Source organism: Bos mutus, chromosome 10, assembly GCF_027580195.1.
Source record: "Bos mutus isolate GX-2022 chromosome 10, NWIPB_WYAK_1.1, whole genome shotgun sequence".
Classification (NCBI taxonomy): domain Eukaryota; kingdom Metazoa; phylum Chordata; class Mammalia; order Artiodactyla; family Bovidae; genus Bos; species Bos mutus.
Genome location: NC_091626.1, coordinates 33,270,360 through 33,293,140, shown reverse-complemented (window position 1 = coordinate 33,293,140; position 22,781 = coordinate 33,270,360). Strand labels below are relative to the sequence as shown.

The 22,781-nt window shown below is 40.5% G+C and overlaps 1 protein-coding gene across 2 annotated transcripts in view; it reads left to right on the top strand.

Moving 5' to 3' along the window:
• Window positions 1–1,162: 1,162 nt before the first annotated feature.
• Window positions 1,163–22,781, top strand: part of RHOJ (ras homolog family member J) — a 105,834-nt gene continuing 84,215 nt past the window's right edge. The window contains exon 1 of one of the 2 annotated variants that reach the window (XM_070377752.1): window positions 1,163–1,919. In XM_070377752.1, the coding sequence (XP_070233853.1) occupies window positions 1,676–1,919 (244 nt within the window). In that variant the 5' untranslated portion in view covers window positions 1,163–1,675. The remainder of the gene's footprint in view (window positions 1,920–22,781) is intronic. The other variant, XM_005898264.3, reaches the window with a different exon arrangement.

Here is a 22,781-nt window from a genome sequence, read left to right as displayed (position 1 = left end):
ATATATACATTATTGATGCATGAGTGAGCGCACATGTGCTCAGTTGTGTTCGACCCTTTGCAACCCCATGGGCTATAGTACTCCAGGCTCCCCTGTCCAAGGAATTTTCCAGGCAAGAATACTGGAGTGGTTTGCCATTTCCTACTCCAGGGGATCTTCCTGACCCAAGAATCAAACCACATCTCTTGCATCTCCTGCACTGGCAGGAGAATTCTTTACAGCCACTCATTAAAACAGACTTCTCACCCGTCTCCTGAAAAAAAAAAAAAAAAACAACAACAACCTGCTCAAATCAATTGGATAATAATTGGATAATCTGAATTCTTAAAATCTATTCTCAAAAATCTCAAAGAAACACACAGGTCCCGCACCAAAAACGTACCTGACCCATTTGTCAGAAACACTTGCAGACTTCCACTGCTTTTCTAAGATTGAGTACATTCATCACACTCAGTGCTTCAAAGGGACTTCGCTTTGAGTGACCCAATAACAAATAAATTAGGTGCCAATGGCTCCTTTGTAATTGAAGAGGACCAGGCTGACCAAGGGGAGAAGACTAAATCAAAAATGGAACTGTTCAGGAAAAAGCAGCGTTTGGAGACCTGAAACAAACCAATAAAGCTGTCCCACATGCTCTCATTTCCACAAGTAAGGGTGAGCCAAGACATGTGTGTTTATTCGCTAATAAGAAGATGCAAACATCCCACATCTGATTGATTTCTTATGTGCTACAACCATAAAAATGTTTGTGTCTGGAATACACGTATGAGTGTTGAGCTCAAATGTGGCAGCTTATAAACCTGATCACACATCTTAAACCTACAATCTACAAGAACATTTCCCTTTGAAACAGTGAAACTCTGGAAGGTTTTCTTCTTTATTGCCAGAACAAATTTCTTACGGTTTCTCATTTAAGTATGTGAAGAACTGTCCAGTTTTAATTTGCAGAGCTTTTAACTGGTGACTCAGTGAGGAATGATGTCATATATTATCCTACAACGGCTGGTGTGGCTCCCTGTGTTTCTGTGGCAGACAGTACTCCGGGGTTTTCATCCTTTCGTCAGCCTCTTCCCAGCCAGCCACAGGCAAACAGGCTCTCCAGCCCTGGATGAAACAGGAAGTCTGACAGCTTGAGTCTGCAGTGGGACCCCTAGAGTTTTCCCACTCCATGTCCTGGCAGCGTTCCCCAGAAGTACAAACACACACACACAGAGCTCCCATTGTTGCAGCCTTCTCCAGCCCACTGATCCTAATATGGAATGCAGCAGGAAACCCATGATTTCCTGACACTCGGCAAGCTGGAGGAAGCAAGGAAAAACTCCATTAAAAGAGCCCAGCTTTCCTCCATGTTAGATGTGAAGTGGAAAATGGGGAAGATTTAGCAAAATTCCAGTGAGTTCCCTCAGGCTTGGAGAACAGGGGACCAGAGAGAAACCCTCGAGCTGTTGAAATTTCTAGACTCCCAGGAATGCCCTTGAATTCGGTGAAGATGAGGATTTCTTAACTTGAACTGATGGGGGAAAGGGACAGATGCTTTTAATCACTCTCCCCAGTGCGTTACCTGTCCTGATCAGTATGGTAAGTGAGAGGGCATGTGCCAGCCACCTTGGACAAGTCTGCAGGATCCCAGTTACTCCGAGTAAGGCAGAGTGATCTCAAGCCTGCCGCGGGCTTCATGGGCTTTGGAAGAAGTGGGAGAAGCAACAACCACAGCACAGTCACAGCAGCTGGAGCCGCGAGCATGAACTGCCAGGAGGGAAATGACAGCAGCTGCGGCTGCGGTGGCCACGAGGAGAAAAAGATGCTCAAGTGTGTGGTGGTGGGGGACGGCGCCGTGGGCAAGACCTGCCTGCTGATGAGCTACGCCAACGATGCCTTCCCCGAGGAATACGTGCCCACTGTGTTCGATCACTACGCAGGTAAGAAAAGTGGGAAACCCACCCCTGCGAACGGGTCACAAGGTGTGGGAGGTAACATCCCTGCTTCAGAGGGGCCTGGCTTATCTCCATTGTCAGTACTGGGTGCAGGCCTGGCGGAAGCCAGGTAGCTGGGCGTCACAGCAACCAAGGTCTTTGCTGTTGTTAGAACAACCTGTATATCACTTTTATTGTAACCCTTTTCTCTGCTTTAACCAAATGAATAATGCTGGGGAAATATGCTGAATTGCCGTCTAGACTTTGGGGCTACAGATGTTACTTAATATTTGCCTGAAGATTCATCAACTTTCTTTACTGTGAACATTATAAAATGTAGTGTAATTGCATCTCAGTTCTTTTTACCTTTTTTTTTTGTACTGGGGTATAGCTGATTAACAATGTGGTGCGTCACAATTCTCTTTTACAAAAAAAAAAGAAACCCACTAGTTGCACAACCGGTGAAAGGAGTGTTCTTGCCACTTCTCATATATTCACCCCATGCCATTTATAAATGAAATGCTGAAATTAGTAGCATTAGAACATTCATTTTTCCATAACAATTGGTGCTATCCTGATGTACTTTCATTTTCCTGTGGAAGTAGATTGAAGAAAAAGTATTCAAAGATTTTAAATATGTTAGGCAATCTGTATTTTGAATTAAAAGAGGTTTTTAATCAATATGTTTTAAAAGTAAAAAATAAAGATTAATATAAAATTTCTTAATTATTTCAACGTATGTCCCGAAAGCACAAAATATGGCATAAAATATTTTAAGGTCTGACAGTTAAGATAGTGTAGTTACAACTTAATTCTTTTGGTTATATTGAGTGTTCCAAAGTTTCTCATGTGATCGCTTATCTAATTTTTTCCACTTTGACTCTTATTTTTCTCTTAACTCTAAAGTAAATCCGATTAAACTTTTTAAAAGCAAATTCATAAAATGCTTCAATTTACAATAGCCTAGATTTTACAACTTTTTGGAATATGATAAACTGCTTGATCACTATAAGATCAGCTTGAGGTACCAGAGATTTGAGATTTTGTGATAGGGAAGTTTCTCTTCTTCACTTTGGCTTTGGGTCCAGAGCAGCGGGGGGGAAATAGCCCACAGGAAACCTGTTTGAGTGCTGGCTTTGCTGTGGGGCTATTTGAAATCCTTTCTGTAGAAAGTAGCTTCTTTTCCAGAACTAAACAATCACCTACGTCTCCTCCTCCTGCTAGATGTACCTGATTTATGACACTATGACATAGCAGACAGGGAGAAAACCACAGTGAAAATAGTATCCACTCCCTAGCAGGTTTTTCTATATTTGTAGAAATTAGGAGCAAATTTGAATGCTAATTCCCTTAAGCTTTTCTGAAATTATAGTGGCTGTGCCCAAAGAAGGGTTTCCCTGGTGGCTCAGACGGTAAAGAATCTGCTTGCATGTGGGAGACCTGAATTTGATCCCTGGATTGGGAAGATCCCCTGGAGAAGGGAATGGCAACCCACTCCAGTATTCTTGCTTGGGAAATCCCATGGACAGACAAGCCTGGTGGGCTACAGTCCATAGGGTCACAAAGAGTCAGACATGACTGAGCAACTAAGCACATACACATACATGCCCAGAGGAGAACCTTTGAATGAGAACAGAAAAAAGAGAAGTGCAGATAGACTTTCACTCGGAGGAGAAAAAAAAATCTAATTGTAAGATTAGGTCTGCAACTTAAGAAGATTATTAGGATCTTGACCTTAAACATCTTAGCAAAGGTTATTTATTCTACATTTGCTTTGTCCCAGGCTAGGGAACTGGCAGATTGTTGTTATCATTCAGTCACTAAGTCCTGTCCAGCTCTTTGTGACCTCTTGGACTGCAGCATGCCAGGCTTCCCTGTCCTTCACTATTTACCGGAGTTTGCTCAGATTCATGTCCAATGAGTCAGTGATGCCATCCAACCATCTCATACTCTGTCATCCCCTTCTCCTCCTGCCCTCAATCTTTCCCAACACCAGGGTCTTTTACAATAAGTTGGTTCTTGGCATCAGGTGGCCAGAGTATCAAAGTTTCACCTTCAGCATCAGTTCTTCCAATGAATAGTCAGGGTTCTTTCCTTTAGGATTGACTGATTTGATCTCATTACAGTCCAAAAGACTGCCTAGTTTCAAAAACTGCTAACAAAAAAAAAATAGAACCCACAAGGTTTCGAGTGCTTTTAAAAATTGCATGTTCATGGGACTTCCCTGGTGGTCCAGTGGTTAAGAATCTGCCTTGCAATGAAGGGGACTCATAGGTTGGGGAGCTAAGATCCCACATGCCGTGGCCAACTAAGCCCATATGCCACAACCAGAGGGCCCGCAAGCTTCACTGAAAGATCCAACTTGCTGCAACTAAGAACCAATGCAGCCAAATTTAAAATAAGTAAATAAATAATTTTAAATTACATATCCCATCTCCAGCTTTTGGGGGAACCAATTACAGCACAGTGTCAGAAATAAAAAGGATAAAACTGTCTTTAGAGGTAAAATCAGCCTATAAAAAACATCAGAGAGGAAACAAAGGCTGGACCACCTCTAGATTTCACCAGGAACAAATTATTTTGTTTCAGTTGTATACATACTTGCTGTTATTTGAGCATTAAAGATCCTAGATTTTGGCTATTCCTTGCTTTAGCTCTCAAGATATCACAGCCACTATTACCAAAGCAATACTTTGCTCATAGTTCAGTTCAGTTGAGTCGCTCAGTCATGTCTGACTCTTTGTGACCCCATGAACCGCAGCACTCCAGGCCTCCCTGTCCATCACCAACTCCAGGAGTTTATCCAAACTCATGTCCATTGAATCGGTGATGCCATCCAACCATCTCATCCTCTGTCATCCCCTTCTCCTCCTGCCCTCAATCTTTCCCAGCATCAGGGTCTTTTCAAATGAATGAGCTCTTCATATCAGGTGGCCAAAGTATTGGAGTTTCAGCTTCAACATCAGTTCTTCCAATGAACACCCAGGACAGATCTCTTTTAGGATGGACTGGTTGGATCTCCTTGCAGTCCAAGGGACTCTCAAGAATCTTTTCCAACAGCACAGTTCAAAAGCATCAATCCTTCGGTGCTCAGGTTTCTTTATAGTCTGAATGCCATAACCTTAGATTTCTGAATGTTGAGCTTTAAGCCAACTTTTTCACTCTCCTCTTTCACTTTCATCAAGAGGCTTTTTAGTTCCTCTTTACTTTCTGCCATAAGGGTAGTGTCCTCTGCATATCTGAGGTTATTGATATTTCTCCTGGCAATCTTGATTCCAGCTTGTGCTTCTTCTAGCCCAGTGTTTCTCATGATCTACTTTGCATATAAGTTAAATAAGCAGGATGACAATATACAGCCTTGATGTACTCCTTTTCCTATTTGGAACCAGTCTGTTGCTCCATGTCCAGTTCTAACTGTTGCTTCCTGACCTGCATACAGGTTTCTCAAGAGGCAGGTCAGGTGGTCTGGTATTCCCATCTCTTTCAGAATTTTCCACAGTTTATTGTGATTCACACAATCAAAGGCTTTGGCATAGTCAATAAAGCAGAAATAGGTGTTTTTCTGGAACTCTCTTGCTTTTTCAATGATCCAGCAGATGTTGGCAATTTGATCTCTGGTTCCTCTGCCTTTTCTAAAACCAGCTTGAACATCTGGAAGTTCATGGTTCACGTATTGCTGAAGGCTGGTTTGGAGAATATTGAGCATTACTTTACTAGCGTGTGAGATGAGTGCAATTGTGTGGTAGTTTGAGCATTCTTTGGCATTGCCTTTCTTTGGGATTGGAGTGAAAACTGACCTTTTCCAGTCCCGTGGCCACTGCTGAGTTTTCCAAATTTACTGGCATATTGATTGCAGCACTTTCACAGCATTATCTTTTAGGATTTGGAATTCAACTGGAATTCCATCACCTCCACTAGCTTTGTTCGTAGTGATGCTTCCTAAGGCCTACTTGACTTCACATTCCAGGATGTCTGGCTCTAGGTCAGTGATCACACCATCGTGATTATCTGGGTTGTGGAGATCTTTTTTGTACAGTTCTGTACAGGTCTTTTGCTCATAATAGGCACTCCCAAACATTGTTGCTTTTACACTTTGTACATTTTTTAAGTCCACAGTATCTCACAAGCTTACACTTTGTACCTTTTTAAAATCCACAGTATCTCACATCTTTAAGGGAAATAAAGATGTGAGCCATATACATCTAGAAGCCAAGTGAAGTGAACATTTTTATCAGTAGAGGGATCTTCTCCACCACAAAGACCCTACCTAACTCTCTTTACCACCATCCTCTTCATGTACGAACTAATTGAATGTAAACCTGGACACAGTCACATGAAAATCCACAGTCAACTGTAGAAGAGCTCATGATCTCTTCTCCATGTGGAGAAGTATTCAATATCTAGTCCCTGGGTCCTACTGGCTCATTCCACAGTGACAACCTGCAACTAGTTTACTGAATCTTTGGAAAACTGAAGTCAAGGAATTCAGAAAAATTCAAGTCAAAGAGAGCCTATCCCTTAAATAAGTGAAAGGGCTTCCCTTCTGGTTCTGCTGGTAAAGAATCCACCTGCAATGTGGGAGACTGTGTTCAATCCCTGGGTTGGGAAGATCCCCTGGAGAAGGGAAAGGCTACCCACTCCAGTATTCTGGCCTGGAGAATTTCATGAGCTACACAGATTTTTCCCTAATAACTACCTATCTTAGAAAGGTAAAGATATAATAGTATGGTCACATCAGCATACTTCTCAAAGTAGTGTGCTCTGAAGCCAAACAGCCCAATTCTAATATTGACTCTGCAATTACTGTGTGGCCTTAAGTACGTCGTTCAACTTCTCTGTGCCTCAGTTGTCATGAATCTTTTAAAGGGACAGTAGAGATATTAAGGTCATGAGAACAAAATAAATTAATACATGTAGCTCTTAGAACAGTGTCTTACATTGGTAAGTATTAGGTACATAGCAGCTACTATGATTAAGCATAGGGATGAGATGGTTAGATAGCATCACCAATTCAATGGACATGAATTTGAGCAAACTCTGGGAGATAGTGAAGGATGGGGAAGCCTGGCATGCATGGGGTCAGTCCATGGGGTCACAAAGAGTCGGACACAACTTAGCAACTAAACAACAAAATCTTATATACACAATGAATAAACAAGGTCTTACTGCATGGCACAGAGAATTACATTCAATATCCTGTGAAAAACCATAATGGAAAAGAATATAAAAATTATATATACATGTATAACTAAATCACTTTGCTGTATAGCAGAAATTAACACAATGTTTTAAATCAACTATACTTCAATAAGAAAAAAGAATAGGGTCTCTACACTTAAACACAGCTATGAAAAGGAATTAAAGTATAATTAAAAGATAAAGGCTACAACTAGGAAGAATATCATTACAAGAGTGTCCTCCAAATGGAACAGGGTATGATTGAATGTGTATATTGTCCTTATAATATAGTCATCATGTTTACTGATAATTGATAAATATGTCTACATGGAGTAATTGTAGTTGGGTATTCACTTGAGAGGAAATATTAGTTTTGCCCGAGTGATTGTAAAAAAATCAACAACCAACTAGAAAAGAAATATTTTTAAGTTTTATGAATCTTGGTTTTTTTCCCTCCATCCTACCTACCAGAATCCAAAAGTACATCTGCCAAAAAAAAAATGTACATCTGCTCAACGTAGCTTCCCTTGACTCCCCAAGGAAAATTCCTTGCTCCTTCCTCAACTCATGTCCAGAAATGTGTCAACATTGCTAGAACACAACTTCCACAGTTGAGAGCGATTTGCTTGTTTCCTTACTTCCCCACTGCCACTATACTATAAACTCCTGAAAGAAAGGGTCATGTCTTATCAAAACCAGTGTTCTATTCTATGTTATTGGGACTTTCTTGATGGTCCAGGAATTATGACTCCAAGTGCTCACTGCAAAGGACCCAGGTTCAAACCCTGGTCAGGGAACTAAGATCCCAAAAGCTGTAGTGTGGCCAAAAAGGAAAAAAAAAAAAAAAACTCTCAGTCTTCATCTTACTTGGTCTCTTGGGGGCTTTTCTTATGGCTTATACTCTCCTTCTTGAAACACTTCCTTGGTTCCTGAGATATAACATTCTCCTAGTTTTTATTCCCCTCAATAGCAATTCTCTATCTCCTCTGCTGCCTTCTCCATCTCTTCCCTACCACTATCCATCAGCATACTTTAATATTCAGTCTCTCCCTTGTCTTCTCTATCTGTGCCCAAGTTGATTGTATCTAGTCTCATGGACTTAAATGATGTTTATACACTGATAACTCCAAAATGTATATCTCTACCATAAAAAAAAAAACCCGACTCAGATTCATATATCCAACTGTTAATTTGGATATCTAATAGACATCTCAAACTTAACCTGTCCAAAGCAGAATTTTTTTAATTCTCCCAATCTACTCCTCCCCTAGTTTCCCAATAGAAGTATATGACTACTGTTTCCCAACCAGTTGCTCAGAACAAAAACTTTGGTATTATCCTTAACTCCTTTCTCCCTTTGACAGTACCCTCCACATCGCTCTATCCAAACCACTAGTTATTACCCCTTCCTACTACAAATCAGGTCAATATTCAAAATACATCTCAAGCCTGATCACTTCTCACCACTCCTCTGCTTTCATTCTTGTCCACGCCGCCATCATTTCTCATCCAAACTGCTATCATCACTTCCCAGTTCCCTGCTTCCAGTCTGGCCCCCTCCAGCCAGTTTTTCACAGAGGGACTACCCATAGCCCCAAATCCACCAATCACCTCCCTTCACCCTAAGACTCCATCATTTATCACAGTCTCCAAGGCACTCCGAGACTTGGCCCCTGTTATCTCTCCAACGTCCAGTTCTAACACTCTGCTCTGCAGTATTTTTGCTTGAGCCACACCAGCCTTCTTGATGTTCTTCAGCCACACCAAACTCCATCTTTCCTTGAAGGTTATGCTCTTGCTCTTCCCCCAACCTGACCTTATTCCCTCCAGAATCCCTCAGTCTCAATTGATCACGTTGTTTAATGCGTTCACACACACAAACACAAACACGCATGCTACAGAGTCACTCTTTAACTTTTTATCCTGCTTCATCTTTCTTCATAAGATTTAACACTACTTGACATTATTCTTATATTTGTTTGCTTACTATTTTTATCCTACATTGGAATGTAAACTCCTTGAGGGCAAGGGCTTTGTCTTATTCTCTGCTCTATCTCCATCTTCTAAAATAGAACTCAAAATCCAGTGTGCTCTCAATAGACAGTTACTGAATCAATGAATTAGAATGTCTTAATCATCTCATTCCTCCTGTGCTTAGATAAATTCCTGGTCCATTAAAACTTTGATGAATAAATGAACAAATTGTCAGTCCAATAGATGTCTCTTTAGGAAGGAAACATATAAAATATTTATTAAATATATTATATTTTTGAACTATTTTTTCACATTTTAAATAATCATTTTATCTCTACTGGAGTTATAATACAGCATTGAATTTTCTTGATCTAATGGGCCAATGTCATGTCTACTTGCTCAGTCGTGTCGGACTCTTTGCAACTGCATGAACTGTAGCCTGCCAGGCTTCCCTATCCATGGAATTCTCCAGGAAAGAATATTGGAGTGGGTTTTCATTTCCTTCTCCAGGGGGTCTCCCCAACCTAAAGATCAAAACTGGGTCTACTACATTGCAGGCAGATTCTTTACCAACTGAGCCACCAGGGAAGCCCAATGTATTCAATGTATAAATTTCATTTGGAAACAGACAGATGTACTCAGATTCCTCCACTTATATTATATTTAAAAGTTTACATAAATTTTGAGTGGCCCGCTCATTTATAGTTCTTTATAATAGAGCATGTTCCAGAATAACTCCAAGTTCAACTAAGAACTAGGTCTAAAAAATGGGGGCAGTTAAAGGAAGGTTAAAAAGTCCGCAGATGTGCCTAAGAAACATCTCTGGGCACTGTTTCCTACTCCTGATGATGACTCGAGGTGTCCTAACAACCTTTAGAAATTTCACAGCTTACCACAGAATAACCATATTTCTTCCCCCATCCTGGCTTCATCTTATTTACAGCTTTGAGTTTTGTGGTAGATATCTCACTGATAAAGTAGTATCAATTAATGTTTCACACCACATATGTCATAAGGATAACACTTCCGTTTCTAGTTTAGTTAGATTGTATGTTGAGTTGGATCATGCTTGTGGTTTGTCTGTTGATCTGTGTGGCTGCATAAAAGAATCCCATTCAAGTTAAAGCCTCTGCCTGACGTACATCATTCACCATTTCATTTATCCTCTGTATGAGAATCAGTCATGTCTGTGGCTCTTTCACCTATCACCCATCTCTCTAGGAAAACCACCTGTGTTTAAAAAATTTATGTCATCACTATTTGCAAACCCAGGCTGCCTATGCAGGAAATTAACACAATTTGTGGAAAAGGGAAAAGCAGTTAGTTGCTCTATCAGCTGAGTGAGATGTGAAAGGATGTTGTTTTCACAGAGACCTGAAAGTCAATTCTAAACTTTTTTCCACCTAATTAAATGATGATTTTGGTCCAAGGTAGACTCCATCATAACCCTAATGGCCAGAGCATTGGGAGGAAACTATGTCCAATCCAGAAGGAAAAAAATAATAAAGAGTAAATAAAACAAAGCCCCAGACCTACACAGTGTTATGACACAGTTCTGCCCCTTTGGGAATATTTACTCAGGAGTTTCTCTTTTGTTCTTTCCAAAGATACCTGCGAGTCTCTGGAGAATGGATGAGATTCATTTTTTGTAAGCCAAAAGAAAACCTAAAACACCTCTCCTGGGACTATGAAATAAATCACCAGGCTTTCAACCTTAGGCAAAAATATAAAAGAAGTATGTGAAAGAGGAGATAAGAATGGGCCAGTCAAACCTCTCTGTTCAAAAATCCAACATGATGCTCAAAAGCCCAGTATCTTATAGGTATTCCACTCTCCAATATCTCTTCGTGAGGCAGTGTGATAGTGCGATGAGTGTCCGATGTTTTTCTGGACTCTTGGAGGCCACGTCAAAGGTACTGTAATAGGAATTGTACAGATAGTTCCTTCCACAGTCTACACTGTGATGCCTATGAGCACAAGCACATTCAGAGGCTCAGGGGTGGAAATTATACTCGGAAAGCCAAAGCATACTGCAGAGGAGTAAACTGTGAGCTTCATCTCTTAGGACTAAGAAAGAATAGAAAAGGGGAATAGAGAATTAAGTATCTGTGACCATAGCGACCCAAGAAAAGTCATGCTCCTGGGATTAGAAACTCCATCTGCAGTTCATAACCCTCCTGCATTCCAGATTTAGCTGGCAACAAACCAAGGCCTGTGACCAATTCAGGCTTCAGTGCACAGACTCCCTGAGACCAAGACTTTAGTTCCACACAGCCTGGCTCCTTTCACTGCCCAAGCTAGGAAACCCTTCATAAAGTTTACTACTGATTGCCCAACAAAGTTGGGCTTCAGGTAATCAGTACTTCATTTCCAGGATGGCATTTTCAGAGTCTGCCATCACTCCCTCTTGTTGTGGGGCAAAGAGAAAACTTGGCTCAGAATGGCCCAGTACACTGAATACCTTTGTTTGGTAATGTAGTTGGCCTATTCCACAAAGGCAACAGAAAGGTGGGCAACACACGTGAGGCCTCTGAGGAAAAGACAGGTATGAAAGCTCAACAGAAATCATCTCACTCACCAATTCTGAGCACAAGATCACAAGGATCTACAGAGGTCCTACCCTCGGTGTTTAGACACAGGTTCTAATAAGGCTGAAAATTTACTTTCCCACAAACAGAAATCAATGCCATCCCTTGGTTAGTTAGCAGAATCCAAACAGTTAATTTTCTGGGTATAACTCAGTCAAGATAAATTCCACCGAGAACTCAATTGGGACCCACTGTGAATCACTGAGTGGCCTGGCATCATTCCTGAATACTCTGAAGTCCACCAACCTTCTGGATGTGCCTAATTCTCACCAGACAAAAGGAGCTATTCATGTGTATTCATTCAGCATTTTGTATTGGTTCACAATACAGCTTTTATTTATGATGTTCCTCATTCACAGTCTCAGTTTGAATTTCATTATGGCCACGTGTAATCCTACAAGCAGTGTGGTACTATTTAATTACAAAACCCAAATGCTACTAGAATATGTACTAACAACAACAACAATAGCTACACACTTACAAAGTCCTTGCTATGAGCATATTTTGAGATGTTTTCATACATCAATTCATTGTATCCTTATAATGATCCTATGAGATATTAATTTTCCTAAATTTGACTGATGAGGAAACCAAGTTTCAAAGTTATTAACCAATTTTCTAAGGTTAAATAACTTGTAATGAAGTAAGTGGAGGCCATGAAACAGTAAATAAACAATGTAAGCAATGTGTAGGTTTCGAGCTAATCACGTTAATCAAAAACTCACTGTTAGTTAGGATACACTAACCTTTTCTAACAAATAGATCCAAACATGTAAGGGATTAACACCTTGCTAATTTATGGTCCTGAATAGGTATTCATGTCAGTTGGGCTACTTTCCTTCATTCAGTCATTTAGGGACCCAGGTTCTTTGCATCTTGTGATCCCACCATCCCTTAAGATCTCCCATCCAACCAGACTACTGAGAAAAAGCAAGGTGGAGAGGCTTGCATGGAAAGTTTTATGTACCAGGCCTGGAAGTGACAGACATCATTTCCAGTCAAACTCCAAAGCAGATAACTTAGTCATGAGGCCACACCTATGTCTAAGGGAAGCTGGGAAATAAAAACAAACCCACCTATGTGCCCAGAAGGGGGAAGAATGAATTTTAATGGAATCTAGCCATCTCTGTTTGCATCAAACTCTCTAGCCATCAAATATGCCTGCACATTTTTTCCTACATGTAAAACAAAATTTTTCTCAAGAGGGATCACAGAGTCCAATATTTCAGTGAAGAAGGTTGAAATCTAGCATCTGCAAGTGATGCCTGGTCCTTTCCATTTGATGGAGACACGGTTCCTGTGGTCAGTAGAAGACTCATTATGTCCCCCATATATACGGTCACCTCTCAGCCAATGATAGAAGAGATGAGATAACCAAAATACTCAAACCCCCTTTCAGAAAAGAAAAGAATAGGAGAGACATAGCAGTAAAAGAATCCAGATAGCAAATGTTGGGAAGACTCCCTGACCTAGCAGTGGGAGACATTTCTTGAACTGACCCTTATGTTGTTCTCCAGGAGGAATTTCTTTGTCCATTATTCTGAACTTCCCCTAGCTTGGGTCTCTGGGGAGTTCTTCCTCTTTCATTATCCTTCATGACACACATCTGAATTGGACCTCAGGGACTCTATCTTTCTTAAGAGTCACACAACTTTCACAGCCTGCCTCTTGCTTGTACAATTTCATGGCTCACGTATTATTTTTATAGTCATAAGAGCATTTAGTCCAAGTTTGGAGTTTCTTTGGAAATGCAGTTCTCTCAAGAACTTATTCGGAGAAGGCAATGGCAACCCACTCCAGTACTCTTGCCTGGAAAATCTCATGAGTGGAGGAGCCTGGCAGGCTGCAGTCCATGGGGTCGCTAAGAGTCGGACACGACTGAGCGACTTCACTTTCACTTTTCACTGTCATGCATTGGAGAAGAAAATGGCAACCCACTTCAGTGTTCTTGCCTGGAGAATCCCAGGGACGGTGGAGCCTGGTGGGCTGCTGTCTATGGGGTCCCACAGAGTCGGACACGACTGAAGCGACTTAGCAGCAGCAGCAAGAACTTATTAGGTTTCTGGTTACTTCTCAGTACCCAGTAACCACATCCAAGACCGAAATGAGTCTTTCCTAGACATACTTCTTAAAAATACTTTGTCTGCTTCATCTAGCCAATGCCTGTTGCTCTCAAATTAACAATAGCTACGTAGAGCACATATGAAGCAAAAGACTTTATGTGACTTCATACGACTTCATGTGACTTCGTATGACTTCATGTGATTCTGCTGTTGGGTAGGACTTTGTGTTGCTCTATATTTAGACAAAATATGCGAGGATATGGAGGGCAAGGAGTGATGATCTGGGCCAGGTCTGCAAGTGGCAGGCATGACATCTCTTTATATTTCTTTGGAGAGAAGGTAAACCCTAGGCCACACTTAGAGAAGTTCGCTATATGCCCAAAGAAAGAGTGAACAGATTTCAATGAACACTTAGTAATCATCATCACACTTGCTAAGCTGAAATTTCTTACATCAAATACAATAAACTCATAAACAATATAAATTTCCCTAAGGATCATATTTAGATGTTCATTCAACTACAAATGAAATACCTGTATTTCCCAAATTTTCCCAGTGCCTGCTTGTCAAAAATGCAGGTTCTGCCAATTGGTGCCGCCACTATGGAAAACAATATGGAGGTTCCTTAAAAAACTAAATAAAGAGCTATCATGTTGCTATTGTTCAGTTGCCCAGTTTGTCCATCTCTTTGCAACCCCAAGGACTGCAGCACACCAGGCCTCTCTATCCCTCACCATTTCCTGAAGTTTGCCCAAGTTCATGTCCATTGCATGGCCATCCAGCCATCTCATCCTCTGACACCCTCTTCTTCTTCTGCCCTCAATCTTCCCCAGCATCAGCGACTTTTCCAATGAGTCAGCTGTTTGCACCAGATGACTGAAATACTGGAGTTTCAGCTTCAGCATCAGTCCTTCCAATGAGTATTCAGGGTTAACTTCCCTTAAGATTGACTGGTTTGATCCCCTTGCTGTTCAAGGGACGCTCAGGGGTCTTCTCCAGCACCACAGTTCAAAGGCATCAACTCTTTCGTGCTCCACCTTCTTTACAGTCCAGCTCTCACAACCGTACGTGACCACTGGGAAGATCAGTGGTCTTCATATGGTAGCTGGATCATATGGTAGCTCTTTTTGTTTTTTTTTTTTTTAATAAAAGGACAAAAAGAGCTACCATGTGATCCAGCAATCCCACTCATTGGCATATATCCAGAAAAGATGAAGTCCAATTCAAAAAGATACATGTTCCTCAATGTTTAAGTTCAGTTCAGTTCAGTCACTCAGTCATGTCTGACTCTTTGCGACCCCACGAATTGCAGCACGCCAGGCCTCCCTGTCCATCACCAACTCCCGGAGTTCACCCAGACTCATGTCCATCAAGTCAGTGATGCCATCCAGCCATCTCATCCTCTGTCGTCCCCTTCTCCTCCTGCCCCCAATCCCTCCCAGCATCAGAGTCTTTTCCAATGAGTCAATGCTTCACATGAGGTGGCCAAAGTACTGGAGTTTCAGCTTTTGCATCATTTCTTCCAAAGAAATCCCAGGGCTGATCTCCTTCAGAATGGACTGGTTGGATCTCCTTGCAGCCCAAGGGACTCTCAAGAGTCTTCTCCAACACCACAGTTCAAAAGCATCAATTCTTCAGTGTTCAGCTTTCTTCACAGTCCAACTCTCACATCCGTACATGACCACAGGAAAAACCATAGCCTTGACTATAGCAACACTATTTACAAGAGCCAAAACATGGAAACAACCCAAATGCCCATCTACAGATGATCGGTTTAAGAAGATGTACTATGTAATGATAGTATGTATGTATACGCACGCACACACACACACACACACACATACATACACACACAGTGGAATATTACTCAGTCATTAAAAAAGAATGAAATATTGCCATTTGCAGCAAATGTGGGTGGATCTGGAGAATAACATACTAAGTGAAGTAAGTCAGACAGACAAAGACAAACATTATATGACATCACTTATACAGGGAAATAATACAAATGAATAATAATAATAATACAAATGAATCTGTATACAAAACAGAAGCATACTCACAGACATAAAAAACAAACTTATGGTTACCAAAGGGGAAAGGCAGTGGGGGGGAGGGATAAATTAGAAGTATAGGATTAATGGATATATACTACTATATATAAAATAGAAAAGCAACAAGAATTACCTGTATAACACAGGGAATAATATTCAAGATCTTGTGATACATATATACAGATTATTTTCTATTATATTTCCATTTTTAAAAAGGAAAACTATACTTCAATTTAAAAAGGAAAAAAATGCAGATTTCTTTGGTCCATGCCAGAACTTCTATACCCGAGAAAGAGCTGTAAATATAAATTTCAACAAGCATCCTAAGAATTTCTTATTAGGTGAACATATGAAATGGTCATTTTATAGTTCAAAACCATTTGGGTATCTTAAGTTCATATAGTTCAATCTAATATAATTTAGAACATTCAGAAAATCCTTCTTTATGCTATAAAGATGCCTAAAAATCAAGTTATGAGAAAAATTCTATAACCAACCATCAATCATTAAAAGGGCTTCCCTGGTGGCTCAGACAGTAATTTGCCTGCAATGCAGGAGACAAGGTTTTGATCCCTGGGTCAGGAAGATCTCCTGGAGAAGGGCATGGCAACCCACTCCAGTATTCCTGCCTGGAGAATTCCATGGACAGAGAAGCCTGGTGGGCTTACAGTCCGTGGGGTTGCAAAGAGTCAGACAAGACTGAGAGACTAACACTTTCACTTTCACACTTTCAATCAGTAAAAAGCTAGTTGAGAATAAGTACATGTATATATCATTTCTTGACTTAGTTTCTAACAGGAGAAATTATATAAGACAGAAGAGGTCTTTAGAGCCTTTCAGAAACAGCTAGCAAATTCCTAAATGAGGAAACAGAGTCCTTTATAAAAAAGATCTGTGCCCGTGGCTGGGACATAGAGAGACCTTGGAAGAAAGAATTCACAAGGACGAAAATCAGAAAGCGAGGGAGGATAGGAGGGAGGTGCCTGTGAGGAAAGGGAAAAGCCTCAGAGACTCACAACAGAGAAGAGTGGGAGTTGTAAAACGGAGCGGAAAGAAGACTCATTAGGGAAATTTGGGTGCACCAAGCGCCAACTGCTGAGAGCAAAGCCTCAGGCGTGATTGGCAAAGCTGCGAAGCATGAATCGCCGTTCACTGAGCCTGCTGTATGCAAAACAACAGTCAGCAGGACCGTGAGACCTTCAGAGTGGGCACTGAGGAAAGCTTAGAGAACACCTACTGTCATGGGAAGAAGCAAAGGAGTTTTAAAACACAGGAAAGAGCCTGGGATCCTTGGGGAGGTTTGGGTACAGCTCTGTCCTGGATGCAGTTCTTGCTCTTCCATATCAATCCAGCCCTGGGATTGTGAAATGAACATAAACATCTGTTTCCCCTCTGCAGATCTTTCTGTTCTTCTTCGTGCTTTGACCTAATATTTGGAGAAAATGAGGGGGAAAAAAAACAAAAATGGAAAGTTGCCTAAAATTCAATTTCTCGGAGTCTGAAAAAGCTTTTACTTGGGCTAGAATCTGCTTTCTGCAAAAGATAGGATGTAAAGTCAGGGAGAGACAGAAATTTGGTAACTGGGACTTAGGCACCCTTATCTGGACAATGACCAGCGGTCCTGCCAGCGGGGACCTCTTTCAAGTCTCTCTCTCACTGTTTTAATATATATAAATCAGCCAGCCAGGCTTCAGAATGCAATTCAACTTGCCAACAAGAGAGAAACAATTCTCTGTGTAGCCTGAGCAGAATGTAGCATAATGAAAAAAAAAATTGCTTCATAATCCTCTTGGAATATTTATGGTTTATTAATAAAATAGTAATTGTGTCTGTGTGTGTTCAGTTGCTCAGTTTTGTCTGACTCTTTGAGACCCCATGGACTGTAGCCCACCAGGCTTCTCTGTTCATGGAGTTTTCCAGGCAAGGATACTGGAGTGGGTTGCCATTTCCTCCTCCAGGAGATCTTCCCAACCCAGGGATTGAACCCACCTCTCTTGTGTCTCTTGCATCAGCAGGCAGCTTTTTACCACTGTGCCACCTGGGAAGCCCAAAACAGTAATTAATTAATGTTAGTTAGCTATTATTTAATATGCACCAAGCCCTGTACTTTGCTGTCTTCTTTAAGCCTCATATTTTCTCTGGTAGTAATATCTTCATTTCATAGAGAAGAAAATTGGAAGTCAGAGAAGTAATCAGTCCAATGTCACAGGACCAGGAAGTGGCAGAATTGGGGTTAAAATCTGTCACCTCAAATATTAACTCCTCAGGAGGCCAAACCAGAGCACCCTGATTTAATTGACACCATTTCGACACCTATTTATTTTCTCTATAGTAATTATCTTACTTGTTTATTCATTTATCCATTGCTTATCATTCATTTATCCATTGTCTCACTGTAGAATGTATATTTCATGAAGGCAAGGTTCTTTCTGCCTCATTTCTTCTTATGTCCCCAGTGCCTGGAATTAGTCTACAATACAATGGACACCAGAAATGCCTACTGAATGACTGATTGAATGAATGAATGACATCCAAAAATCCCACAGTTTTAACCACTGCATTATACTGAAGTCAGCACCCCATGTGAACTGTCAGGATAATTTTCTATGTTGAAATTTGGTCCTCCTTCATCCTATATATCCTAAACATCATGATCATTCATTCAAAAATAGTGTCTTGGGGGACTCCTCCTGTGGTCCACTGGTCGAGATTCTGCTTCAAATGCTGGTGGCACGGGTTCGATATCTTAAGATCCCACATGCTGCATGGCATGGCCAAAAAAAAAGGTAATGGATTGGGTTTGCTTAAAACTTTCTAAAACAATTTTATTCTTCTAGGGGAAAAAATCCAAAAGCTTTTGCTTTAAGCCAAATTTCAAACTTGTGAGTTGAGTGATTTCACTAGGCAAAAATTGTTTTTCCTAATTATATTAAGGATTTCTGTTCTATCTCTTGTTTTTTTGGATGCTATATCCTAGAGGCAAAAAGAAAAATTTAATTCCCTAAAATATGTACTGTAAAACTTTTTTCAAGTAATTAGATTAATAAAGAGAAAAGCAATAAGTCAATAATCTCCTTAATGCATACCAGGTGTAAACTTCCTAAAAATTGTGAATGATGTTTATAAAATGTCACCATTCAGTAGAAAGTATACTAATTTTCGGCTGATAAGAAAAGTCATGAACATACATATCAATAATGGGGCACATTATACTTGTTGTAAGAAAAGTTATTTGGAAAAAAATAGTTATGCTCTTTCTCAAGTCTCCTCTCTGCTCTTATTGGATAAACTTGCACTCTGAGGCTTAAGTGCTTCTTTCTTCAATTAAAATGAATTTCATATGAAATTTATAGTAGTTCAAGCTAGTAAATACTAGCATTAAGAATTTTCAATAGTAAGCATGTTTTTAACCAAACTTTTCACAAGAAACAGAGTTGATGTTGTTGTCTAGTTGCTGAACCACATCCACCTCTTTTGAGACCCCATGGACTGTAGCCCACCAGGCTCCTCTGTCCATGGATTTTCCAGGCAAGCATACTAGCGTAGGTTTTCATTTCCTTTTCCAGGGGATCTTCCTGACCCAGGGATCAAACCCACATCTCCTGCATTGGCAGGCAGAATCTTTAAACTCAGCCACTAGGGAAGCCCACAAGAGACAGAGTGAATGTTAAATCTTAAGTGTCAATATCAGGCATAAACTTTGCCATAGAAGTTGTTCCCTTCATTTCGTTCACTTACCCTCCTAATAACTCTCCCTACCAAGTCCTCCCCTTAGATAAACGGAATCTTTTAGGCTGTAGATGAAAGCCATTTCCTCTCAAGTTATAAAAGATGGATCAACCTTCATTTTCATCCTCAGAATAATGGCTTTTAACATATTTGAAAACCAAGGAAATTTTCATCCCTTTTGTCTTCAGACAATATTCCCATATCTTTTCAACTCCTTTCACAGACATTTGACTATTCTTTCCCCATTTTTAATAGGCCACTTCTCATGAGTTCACTTCAAGGAAATCACAAACAACTTTCATTTCAAATCTTTAGTCAGCACCCAGTAAGTAGCTTTTGTCATTTTTTTAGCAGTAAAGGGTATCTCATCAACATGGTTAGGTGCAGTCAACCCTAACAGCATGTAGAAATCTAGACTAAATACTGTTTTTGATCACCTCTGTCTTTGAGGTTTTTTCTTTGTTACTAGGGAAATTAATGTGTCCTTAGATTGACACATTCTTTGGTATTATAGGAGATATATTGGTCCCAGTGGTTACCATAGATCACTGTATTTTATAGCACTGAACACTCTATCATTGTAACAGATATGCTAGTCTTACTAGGATTTAGAATGTAGTAGATTACAAATCATCCTGAAGCATTTTTTAGGCTGCACTCGCTTCCTACCAGTGAGTACATTAAAAGCTTCTCTAGAAGAGTGTACATCAGACCAACATCCTATTTAATGACCTCACCAATTACCACAGATTGAACCCCAGTTTCACAAAAGACATTCTTTTCCAGAGTAATCTAGATTTTTCTGGACACAGGAAGAAATTTTAAGCTCCAAGCTTTGAACAAAGCCTGAAGTGTACCTTCAAGAGATCATGGGTTATTGTGGACCCTCCCACATCATCAATTAACCTTAAGTCTCATAATTTACACAGTAAAAGAAATTACTTCACTTTGTGTTTATTTATATATGTGGGTCCTCAAGAGAGTTCCAAAATTTCAACTGATGTGCAAATGTGGGAGGTTGTGGTGGTAGGGAAGGAATGAAAGGGGGTTAGGAATATAGATTAATAGATGCATAGCTTTCAAAACACACAACATTTGGGGGCTTCCCTGGTGGCTTAGATGGTAAAGAACCTGCCTGAAATGTGGGAGACCCAGGTTTGATCCCTGAGTTGGGAAGATTCCCTGGACAAGGGAATGGCAACCCACTCCAATATTCATTCTTGGAGAATTCCATAGACAGAGGAGCCTGGTGGGCTACAATCCATGGGGTCACAAAGAGTTGGACACAACAGAGCAACTAACCCAAAAAACTAACTTTTGCACACCTTTGGAAAAATACATTTTATTTGCATTCGGTGTCACAGGAAGCCAGTAAACCTACATTGTTTTGATATCTAAAATCACTACTTCAGCTTCCCTATCTTTTGCCATGTCACCAACATTTTCAAGGCCTGTTCCCATGAAATGAGGAAGAGAATTTCTATTCCACTGACAGAGACACTTAGCTCTACTTTTACAGCCAACATCTGGTTACTCCCACAGACCCTGAAAATCATTCAAAGCCCAAAGAGAAAGAGCACCAGGTAAAGCATTTTGCAAAAGAGAAGAATCAACCCACGGAATAATCCATTTGTCCATTAAGAATTGTTAGCACTGTGTACATGGGCACCAACCACCTCTAAATAAACTAACTGAAAATGGTGACTTCAGAGGATTTAATGCACATTTTTATTTTCATGATTCTTAAACTCGATAATCAGCTATTGAAAAAATACATGACATACTCAAGAAAGAGCCTCATAGAGGTTGTTTTGTTTTTGTTTAGTCTTTCCATATCCTACTTTTTTTTTAAAGGACTCTATACTTTCTTTGACATGTGCCAAGAGTTTCCCCCAACCCCAAAGTACCTCTATCTGGTGAATTCTGCAGGAAAGGGAATGCATATCTTCTAAGAGACTGGCAGTGACATATTAATTTGACAAGCAGCTTTAATTTGATAGGCAAAACTTGTTGCTAATAGTATTTAAATTTCATCTTTTATTAAGGAAAAAAGACTTTAGCGATATTTAAATGGTATATGTGAGAATCATAGAAATTCAGTTATGAAAATTACACCATAATGCAAAAGGAACAAGGAAGAGCTGCATATTTCCCCCTTGGTGAATTAATCAGTGATTCAGGAGGAATAATGCACGTCTACCCCTGAGCAATGTCTTTCAAATCTATGGGAAAGGAAAATTAAGTGAGATTTTTCTCTGTGATTCTTCAAGGACAAGGTTCTTCTAGTCCCAAATCCTTGGTAATTTTTCCACTAGGATCCATTAGGATCCTTTCTTGGGTACACAGAGTGATCCTCAGAGAAGGCAAGGGCACCCCACTCCAGTACTCTTGCCTGAAAAATCCCATGGAGGAGGAGCCTGGTGGGCTTCAGTCCATGGGGTCTCTAAGAGTCGGACACAACTGAGCAACTTCACTTTCACTTTTCACTTTCATGTATTGGAGGAGGAAATGGCAACCCACTCCAGTGTTCTTGCCTGGAGAATCCCAGGGACGGGGGAGCCTGGTGGGCTACTGTCTATGGGGTCGCACAGAGTCAGACACGACTGAAGTGACTCAGCAGCAGCAGCTGCAGAGTGATCCTCTTCTATTAATTTCTAAGTTTCTCCTTTTTTTCTCATTGTAACATCAAGTAACAGAGACAAGATGGAGAAGGAAATGGCAACCCACTCCAGTGTTCTTGCCTGGAGAATCCCAGAGATGGGGACCCTGGTGAGCTGCCGTCTATGGGTTGCACATAGTCGGACACGACTGAAGCGACTTAGCAGCAGCAGCAGCAGCAGCAACAGAGACAAGAAGATTCTTTAGTTCTAGGGATGAAGATTAGCACAGGAAATTCCTCTTCTCTCCAACCTCTGACTAGGTAACTCGTTCTCACTCCTCAAGAGAGGTCCTGTTTGAAAACAGAACCTGCCTGGAGTCTGGCCTGGTCCATTAGATCAGAGCAGGCACGTAGCACGAGAGAGAGAAGATCTTAGCAAAAATCCAAATGTTCCTGAATTATAAAAGACTGTGGTTTTAACTTGACTTCCCAAATGCCTTCCTTCTTTATACACATACTCAATGGCTGAAACTATAGAAATTCAAACAGAACTAAATATTTTTACTAAAGAGTCTGGCATTATGTCCTATCTCTAAATGACTATACTGTTACACTTGTTTTCTTGAGGCAATAAGATCCCTAAAGCTTTCCTGTTCCTCCTCATCTGTTGTCTCTTAACTGTGTGA